This window comes from Giraffa tippelskirchi, chromosome 3 (genome assembly GCF_054371585.1).
Source record: "Giraffa tippelskirchi isolate mGirTip1 chromosome 3, T2T-mGirTip1v1.2.pri, whole genome shotgun sequence".
Classification (NCBI taxonomy): Eukaryota; Metazoa; Chordata; class Mammalia; order Artiodactyla; family Giraffidae; genus Giraffa; species Giraffa tippelskirchi.
In genome coordinates, this window is record NC_137277.1 from 113,767,501 (window position 1) to 113,777,558 (window position 10,058).

The window sequence follows — 10,058 nt, forward strand, 5'->3', positions numbered from 1 at the left end:
CTCCGGTGTCACTTATAATTGTAACTTTTTATTTTTTAATAATGAGGGATTTTTTTTCTCCTTGCATCACACAAAAAAGTGCTGTCGATAATTAGCAGTCTTCTGTTATTAGTAGACTCAGGTGTCACAACTGTGTCTCATCCTCATTACAGTAAAAAATTTCACCTATCAGATTCATTATTGCTAGATAATGCGACTGAGAGCCTTTGCAGGCCCTCCAGAAAAGTAATTCAGCCAAGCAAAATTATCAGCTAATTATATTTAGAATCAAAAGCCCAACAACTATTTGCAGATAAATTGTATGAATTGAAGTGAATAGATCTGAATATTAAGATTCATAGATTTAGCAGATGATTTGTTAATTGGAATAAAAAGGTCATTTGCTAGTCATTTTAACAATAGATCAATTGGAACCCTATTTATTATTTAACTGGTAGTGCATAAGAATTGAAATGATGAATAATTGTATTATTATCATGAGATGATAATTTTCTTCAAAATAGCAAAATATGGGAAACTTATGAGAAGAAATTTTACAAATTTCTTTTAAAATATTGTGACAAATTTAATATGTTTTAATACACAGTCCTGATATAAATAACGTGTATAATAAGGTATAATATTTTAGAAGTCAAAATTATACCCAAAAGTGGTTGTTGTATTTTTTCTTGATGAAATAAAGCCATGGATAAGGTAATTTACAAACAAATAGTGGAACCTAAGTTTGAAAATTTTTTCTTCCTAAATCAAATAATGTCATTCCTCTCTCACTGTATTTTAATTAGCAGCGGTTTTTTGGAAATGGCAGAGTACATGCTCATACGATGACTCAAAATGTAACTTGGCCTGCAGTTTTCTTTCGGGGAACAGAACACTCTAATTCAAATCCATTATTAAAAAGCAGATAACATGTGCACTTTCTGAAATGCCTGTGACTTCACTCTTTTGATTTTATGTAATTATAAGAGAATGTTCATATGTATTTGCTTTTCGATTGGCACAGCATTTTAAAACTGAGTGTCTTCAGATAAAGTGCATATTTTCGTTTGGTTCATAAAGAATATCCCCAGTTTATGTGCTCAAAACTTTTGTGAATGTTTTATAATGCAGTCACAGTGCAGTTTATAGCTGTGCTTACGATAAGAATTTCTACACATACCCTATGTATGTAAAGAAAATAAATATTAGATGTTAGTTTGGATTTTGAAATTAATCGTTAGTAACTAGACCCTATGCCTTTCCACTATGTTATCTTAAAACTGCTAGCAGTTCGCAAGCAGAACTTTGAACACAGTATTTTTCCAAACTTTGCAGCTCAAAGTAAATACTTTTCATTTAAACTAATTTCAGTTATAAAATAGGGAAAACATCACCCACTTAAAAACAGCTTAAATTGCATGTACTTTGTCACTGTAAATAAACAAGGTAAACATTGACATAACTTCAAACTATTCTTGGGTTGAAAAAAATCTGCAGTTCAAAATAAAATTCCGCCTTTGGTCAACATTTTGGATGCAATTCAAAGTTTCTCATAAAATAAACATATTTTAAAGAGTGTTTTGAATTTCACTGCATAATTCCTAGCCAACAGAAATTACAGTGGTATCTTTAAGGTTTATTATATGTCAGATCAATAGCCATTATGCAGGACTAACACAATCACTGAAGAGCAATACCTTTCTTCTACTTAACCCTTAACGCTAGGACATGAAGAAAAACTTCCTATAGTTGGTCCTTAGGGAAATCCTCTCACAGAGTGAAACTTCTCTTGTTCCTTTGTTTAATAATAAGAGTATTCTTTTTTGGATAAAATGGAAACTGAGCTGACTTTCCAGTCCAGAAAGCAAAATACTTATTAAGGTAATCTTAATGAGAGTTTTTTTCAGTAAAACAGGGAAATAGTTTTACATCCTACCTAATAACAAACTATTTTGAAGCTTTAACTTAAAATGAAAATGACCCATCACAACAGATTGTAAATTTTTTCTCTGATGTTTTTAAAAGTGCCTCGAAGATTTCTACGTCTAGAGTGTTAAAGTTAAGTATTTGCTGTTTTATTTAAACATTTTGAAAAATGAACATTCTGGGCCTTTGCAGCATTATTAAGAAAAGCTGTCCATACTTTACCATGTTGTTACATGTGTTTATCTGCTGATTATAAAATGTGTTAAACAGTATTTTAAAAACAAAAAAAAAAAAATGCAGAGCTGCGCTTTGATTAATTCAGTGAACAAAACATATGCTGTTGGTTCTGTTCTATGAAATTCATATATGATCAATAAAATCTTTTAAAAGAGCAACTTTGGCTTTTAGGACTGCACTGCCGACCATGTTTTTCATCCCAGCTAACTCTGGGCTCATACTGTTAACTTAGCAAACAAAACCACTTTCTGGCTATAACGGTAATGTCTTTTTAATATATTTTTATCCTCTTTCTAAATTTTCTTTAGGTTGGAAGCTGTGTATTGTGGGTGTTACCCACTTTGTCCCAAAGATTTGGTTTATCCCGAAATATTTCCAGGTAGCTGCTTTAATGTACTTTTGTCTTTGTTGAAATTTACTACATGATTCATGCTAAATTAGAAAGTTTGAAAATAAACTTAGGCAGGAGCAATTGTTTATTTGGCAAGTCAACATGTTAGTGTTAAGGAAAATTTTATGTGTTTTAATACATTAGAGTAAGCTTATATTTACCATCTGTTCTTTTAAGATAACAAAAAAGCAAGTTTTCAAATAGCATTCTTCATTGTTAGCATACACATCCCATAATGATGGATTTTTATAAGCAGGTCAGCGTTGCTGCAATTGCTTACAGATTTTTTTTAATGATATACACAGAGAAAAATTGAGGACTGAAAGTCACACCAAATTATTTCAACAATTGACTAGTTAATAATATGCAACTGTTGTACAGAGTACATACGGCTATCATACTTGTTCTTTGAAAAAATTCTCATCACTAAATATATCACATATGCATTGTGTTACATTAGAATAATGTATTTTAATCACCCAAAGGAGATGTCTAAACAGCACAACTACACAGTCTTATTTAGCATTAAACATCCTTGTGAGCTGAGGTAACCTTATAAAATCATGCTTAAATAATGTAAAACACGAGGCGGCACAGAGCAATATGCATTTTTAATTAGTAAAGTGACTAATATCGAGTGTGTGCTTTGAGGTTTTTGTTTCATTAAAAATGTATCTGTTTTTCCTGCAGCTGAATATCTGTATTCTACACCTGAACAGCTTTCAAAAAGGCTCCAGAATTTCTGCAAGAGACCAGATATTACAAGAAAACATCTCTATAAGGTAGTTATTGAGAAGAGATTTACGTGGTATAAATGCCATATTGAAGTACAAAGAAAAATCTTAAAAAAAAAAAAAAACATTTAATTAACATACTAATGTTTAAAGGAAACATGCTAGGGAGGGATATTAGTTGTTACACTAACAAGGATTAATTAAACTGGATGCCAGTTGTATTAACCTAGGTCTTATGAAATACGTGCACTTAATGCATGGTACATGCTTTTTTTTAATTTATTGTTTTCTAAGATGACTGTCCTTTACATTTAGCCCCAAGAGGCTTATAAAAATGAACCTGGATTAATGTAACTCATTAGTTTAAAAGGAAGTAAAAGGAAAGATTCTACAATTATACTAATGAGGATAAGCCTTTCTTCCCATTGTAATGAAATCTTCAGTCCTCAAAAATTCAGGTGAATGACATTCGTGAAATTTGGTGTTCATTTTTTAAATACTTTAAAGATAATTTCGAGAATCAAACGTTTCCTTTGTCTAGTTTAGTAAAATTACATTAAAACCCTCAGTTAGTTTAGAATTCAACTGTCAGTCTCCTCTCTGAATGACAGAGGCAAAAGGAAAAGAGTTTAAATAGCATCATCATTCAGTCCCTTCATTCGTTATTTTTTTTCCCTTGTTTGAATCAAGAATTTTACATTGTTGGAATAACAACAGAGAGACTCTCCTAAAAGTCCAGGTAATTGAACTGGGATAAATCTGCTTTATGAGTTGTGAAGGTGGCTCTAGGCCATGAGTAATATACCTTTTTATATTCTTTGAATGTAGCATCTTCATTTTACATAAATTCAGTATACTTTACAATCTAGCAGCTTTATAATCCAGCATATTTTAATTTTCCTATGTTAATATATATCCTTTCTACATGAAATACAGCCCGCTGCCTTTTTTCCTCTCCTTTCCCTTGTCATGGCCTCAGATACATACATATTTACATAGTGATACATCAAAATATGACTTTGTTTCTGCAGGAAACAGTTAAACTTCAAGAAAAAGGGAGAGAACCAAAAATGCAATTTAACACCCAATTTCAAGCTCATTATCTTTCATTGTCTATTAACTTGGCAATGGTTCAGAAGGTAGCTCATAATAGTTTAAAATGCTGACTGAACAATTCCAGGCTTCAGTATTACTCCTTCAGTCAATACGATTGTATCGTATTTGTAGGAAGCTTCAAAGAGAAAACAGTCTTCCAAGGTTTACATCCAGATTTCCTCATTTTGAAAGTTCAGTCATGGTCTTGTTTGGGTAAAATGTTAATTTAGTAGTTTCCCACATACCAGACTATCAAAATATACAGATTATGGAATTGAAGAAATAGAATAATACGTATTAATACAAATAGGTTCATCTTCTACATATGATACAAAGCTATTTTTTTAGTGAGTTTACCATCAGATTATTGATTTTTTTTTCCTTCTGGTGAATTTTTGGGCAATTTTTTTCAGTTTTATTGAGATATAATTGACTTACTGCACTGTATAAGTGTGAGGTGTGCAGCATAGTGATGGGCATATATTTTGAAATGATTAGTGATTACCACCACAAGTTTTAGTTATCACCCGTCATCTCACAGAGGTACCAAAAAAAAAAAAAAAATGGGAGAAAAAATGTTTTGATCTTGTGGTGAGAATGGTGAAGCATTTTTAAATTGTATTTCCACCATCAGAATTTATCCATTTTTAATTTTGCTTCCAGGTAGGCATTATCATCCCTTTTATTTTGGATCTGCAAATATTTAACCATTTCAAAAGTTACTGCAACAGGTTGCTTAGAGTTACAATAAAAAACACATCTCCAACTGAAATATTTTAATATGGCTATTGCCATAACATAGCTCTAATTATTTCTTTTACCAAGAGCTTCTGGAAAAACTCTGAAGGAATGTCAACTTAGTGGTATGCTATCAATATACCAAATTGTTCTTCCTATAGCTTAAAAAATAGCATATACCTTAAATATTTGTTCATGTTACTATGGTTTACATTTATTACTAGTCTATGCATCCTAAAATGGGCCAACTCAGTTTAAGAAATTAGTGTTTCATGCATAAGCATTTATAAGATTTCTATATATTATTCATTTTATGTACTTTTTAACATGGATTTTTTTCTTACAAATTTATTATACACATTGATATATATCCTCATTCATAGATCTTGATGACATTGTATGCAAAAATTAATCTCAAAAATGAGTAAGTTAGCCCAGGAATTAGAAATAATCAAGAGCTTTATAATGCAGTTGCCAGGACAAACTGATAAAAATCACAAGGACCACAGATCTAAAACAGAAAAGGAATTCCAGCTATAACTTTATCATTAAGATTTAACACATTATACTATTATTTTTTTACCTTACGTTTTATAAATATTCACATTTCAGGTAACATTTGCCCTCACTAAATGTCAGAGAATTATTTTCCCCAAGGCAGCTCTGTACTTTTCTTAGGCAATGGAAGAGACTTTTGTGTATATTATACAGAGAGTATTGAGGTTTTCTTTTTAAATTTATTCCATTGGACAGTGCTGTTTTGCTTTTAAAAACATATGCTTCTAAGATCTAAAAGGATAGAAAGTCACTGAATTCTCTAATTTGCTCCTTTTACATTTTTACACCTTACTCTTTTTTTTTGTTGTTAAAAGTTTACATTTTAAAATCATCTCAACTACTTATCATGTAGAGTTCACTTTAGGATAGGATTTTTCATATGGATTCACACTTAGAAATTTAATGACTAGAATAAGGCTACTAACACTTGGCTTTTTTCTCACATGAGATATTATACTTTCAATATGAGTGAGAGTTTGGGGGCTATAACTTGAAGCAGGATTTGAAACAGAATGCTAGTAACTGAAAAGCAGAAACAGAATTTGATACCTTTTTTTTTCTTAAAGTGACTCTTTCTGCTACAAAACTCCATGCCCATGACTTCTCACCTGAAATGGTTTCAGACTTGAAATGTTTAAATTCCTTGTGTGCATGCAAGTGTGCTCCTTCTCTCTCTCACACACAGACATTTTACTTAAGATATTTAGAGAAATGCATGCAGAAATCACATTTCTTAATTATTTTTAACACTTAAAACCCTGTTCTGAATTTTTTAAAAATCTAAAGCCATTTCTTAAAAAGTTTGCTCCTAGGCTCAGCTATTGGACTGCAGGTTTCTTGTACTTACAGGACACGTCCCTTTCTAAGTAGGTTACACCCAGCAGCCACACACTTGCCACAGAGGTAAAGTAGGTTTCACTTCATCTGTAATAAGGAGCTCTTTTATGACTCTTGAACACAAGATTCTAGAAATAATCATAAAGTAATCAGCAAGGATTAACTTCTGACAGTAACATAGGCCTTCCTTTTACAACCCAAGTAAGTCTCATACCGGGAAGTTATATTTTTTTTGATCTCATTTTGACAATGGGAATTTACTTACTGAAAATTCCCTACAATTATTTGAGATCAGTACTTTATGCTTTTAGAGAGCCTTTGATCATTAGATTTTAAAATGCTTTAGAGGCAAATTTCTGTTCACCCCCTTGTTACCAGTGTTGAAAATAGCACAAGAGTACAAATGGGGTAGTTGTATAAAATATATACTGCCAGGACTAACAGTAGGTTTTCATTCCCACCCTATTTTTCATTTATTTTTATTTATAAATTGAGTGATATTCTGTGTTAAAAAAAGAGAGAGATGCCATCCTTCCTTTGCTTTACGAGGGTAAACTGTAGTTTAAGTTTTTTCAGATGATAGCAGCTGATTTTTATTTTGTTCCCCTCTTCAAGTTCTTTCACATTCCAGAAACCTTTATAACCTGCTGTTATTTGGAGGAGAGGATAATTTTCAGATTTCTGCCTAAAAGTGATTCCAAAGAGTGATTAAGCTTACAGTTCAGACTCAGAGCCCAGAAAAGCCATTTGCGGTTGTCTTAATTATATCAGGTTATATCTCCCCGAACCACAGCCAAGCCACTTTAAGTTTCCTTCAAGAGACTGGTCACTTTATAGTCCCCTTTTAATTTGAGCTTATACTCTAGATGTGAATAAGGTGGTGCTCCTAGTATTAACACGCCTCCAAAGTCATTACTTTTTCCTTAAAAAATGAAAACTTAAAAGCTCATGACATTTTTAGAACTTCAAAAACCTCTCAATTGCACCAGCACAATCTAAGGCAAATGATCCATCTCAATCTCTCTCCTTCCCTCCCCGTTACTCTTCCCTCTCTTTCTTAACTTCTTTCCTTGATTTTGTTTGGCTTGGTTTTCCTTTGATTTGTCTAAGTAAAATGCAAGCAAAAAATCTTTAGCACAATAGATATACTCGGGATGATTAAGATCAGTTAGAGGTTTTGGCTGCTTCTCTTTCTCTGCTACTAATTTGTAGCCTGGCTCTAGGTGAACTTCTTGGCCTCTATATGATTCATCTATAAACTTGGAAGAATTCTTTTTTTCTTAATTCTTAATAGCATTTTCCCCCTGAGGTCCTGCTATAATGAAATAATGAATATAAACCCGTTTGTAAACTTGAAGTGCTTTATAAATTCCACCTAATAGTAATGGCATTTCTCTTGTGCCTTCACCACTTAAAAGTAAAGTTCACATTCACAAAAAACATGTATTAAGAGTGTTGTGTATCTTATGTTTAGAAAAGTTAAAAGTTGGATGATAAACTTCTAATAGCTGTCATCCATAACATAAACCAGGAAATTTGTGTGCAGTATAATATACCCATTTGCAAAAAAAAAAAAAAAGCAGGGTTGGGGGGGCAGCTTTCCACAATGGTTGAAAATATAGTTACACTTTAAGCCAATCAGAAACTGGGATTTCCTGAGGTGATGAAACTTGAGAACCATTTACTTGGTGGCTTTTTGAAAGCTAATTGACGTAAGTTATGCAAATGTGCAATATGAATTTTCAGCATGCTTTAGTCTTTCGGGTTGTTAATGCTTCTTCATTGCTTTCTCTTCTCTCCCTCCCCCTTACAGGGTGAAATGGCTCCTTTTTCTTGGGCAGCCCTACATGGTAAATTCAGGTCTCTGCTTACAGCAGAACCTAGGGAAGATTTGTGACAGATGGGGCTAAGTCACAAACTTGCAGCCTAAGGCAGAATCTGTAGAACTTTCCAGAGTGTGCCCATATTTACCTGATCAGAGAGAAAAGAAAATCTGCAGAGGAAGCTGAGCCTGGCTGCTTGTCATAGCTGACACAGAGCCATCTGCCACAAACCTGTGGCGGCTTCAGATCTCCAATCCCTGCCACCACCCCAACTCAAATTAAATACAGATTCCTAGAGACGTTATGATGGTTACACATGTCCTCGGCATCACATGGAGGAGACTGTTCAAAAAAAATATGTGGCCTGTTGTATAACCGCACTCATGTATCCCATATGTGGTGCCACATTGAATTTCCGGTTGAATCCGTTTTTATCCTTTGTACTGGATGACATGGTGCCTGAATTCTTTCTTTTCGCCGACGCGATGGCAGCCAAACTGCAGCTTCAAACGCTCTCACTTGGCTGGGCTTCTACCTAGGTTGCCAGGTTATCATCGGAGCCTTCTTGTGTCCTCAGAGGGCCACAGGGCCTGAAAGTAGGATCAGAATGCTACTGACTAATTGGGCAGCCATCTCGGAATTGTTTGTGGGCAAAGAGCTGCTTTAGCACTTTTCTTTTAGCAAATTAATGACTCCCTGGCACCAGAGTTTTAAGTGAAGGTATTAATAAGGAGTCTGGCAGGTATTCCCATGATTCAAAGAGTTACATTTGCATTTAATTTATCTTAAAGAAAGTTGCAAGATAAACAGCTGTAATTCAGACAAACATGGGAAATACACTAAGTGGGGCTATCTTGCCCATAAAATGAACACAGAGATATTTGTTTTAATTTTTTCCAGGGGTAAAAATAGAGAAATAAAAATACTTCTTACAAAACCAGTAATTTTGATATAAATATTTGTCAAAAATATTTGCATCCAGCTACAAATATATTCTCAAGATAAATCACTTATGATTCCAATAGTCAGGCTGGTGTATTTGTTAATGTCAAGATATTTTGAACGGCTAGATTGTAAAATAAATTTTTAATAAAGTGCCCACTGCAATTTTTAATTAACATATCTCATTTCCATGTAAGTCTGTACATCTATCTGTATGTTTCTCTCTGAACACTTTCCTTGTGTCAGAGACAACGAATACAATTGTTTCTTTTCACCATGAACAAGGATCTGTTTTGCAAATGTTTGTGAGATATTATGACATTTCCAAGATTTTCTTTGCATTCTGGAAAGCAGGAGGTAAACATTTGTAGTCATTAAGGTAAAGTCTGTTGATAAACCATCTTCTGTTTACTGACAGGTAAATTGTAACTCTCCTAGCTTTTGAAATGAATAACTTCTATAAGCTGCAAAGTGAGGAGCAGCCAGGGAGAAGGGGGTAGACAAGGGCCAAGCCTGGCTCTTTGGATTTTAGAAGGACTAAGTTGTTTAGCAGGCATCTGAGACAGAGGGGACACTGGTTCAAAAGTCTGATAGGACCCATTTGACAGGTAGCAAAAGTATAAGCAGGAAATAGATCAAGGTAGAGCCCTCTAGATAGAGGCAGTCTTGCAGATCAGAAAAAGCAGCAGTTCAAGGCCCAGGAGGCCAAGGAATTTAAAAGCAGGGAGAGTAAGAAGCAGAAACAACAGGTTCTATCTCTGCACAGAGTCCTCCCTGACAAGTGTGAGAGCCCTATGT

The 10,058-nt window shown here is 33.6% G+C and overlaps 1 protein-coding gene across 43 annotated transcripts in view; it reads left to right on the top strand.

The window, feature by feature from the left end:
• The window catches only part of QTMAN (queuosine-tRNA mannosyltransferase), a 425,074-nt gene extending 415,636 nt beyond the window's left edge, over positions 1-9,438 (top strand). For 42 of the 43 annotated variants that reach the window (XM_081581735.1, XM_081581746.1, XM_081581770.1 and 39 more), the window contains 3 exons: positions 2,451-2,521; positions 3,224-3,315; positions 8,309-9,438. In XM_081581735.1, the coding sequence (XP_081437861.1) occupies positions 2,451-2,521; positions 3,224-3,315; positions 8,309-8,392 (247 nt within the window). In that variant the 3' untranslated portion in view covers positions 8,393-9,438. The remainder of the gene's footprint in view (positions 1-2,450; positions 2,522-3,223; positions 3,316-8,308) is intronic. The other variant, XM_081581750.1, reaches the window with a different exon arrangement.
• Positions 9,439-10,058: the final 620 nt, after the last annotated feature.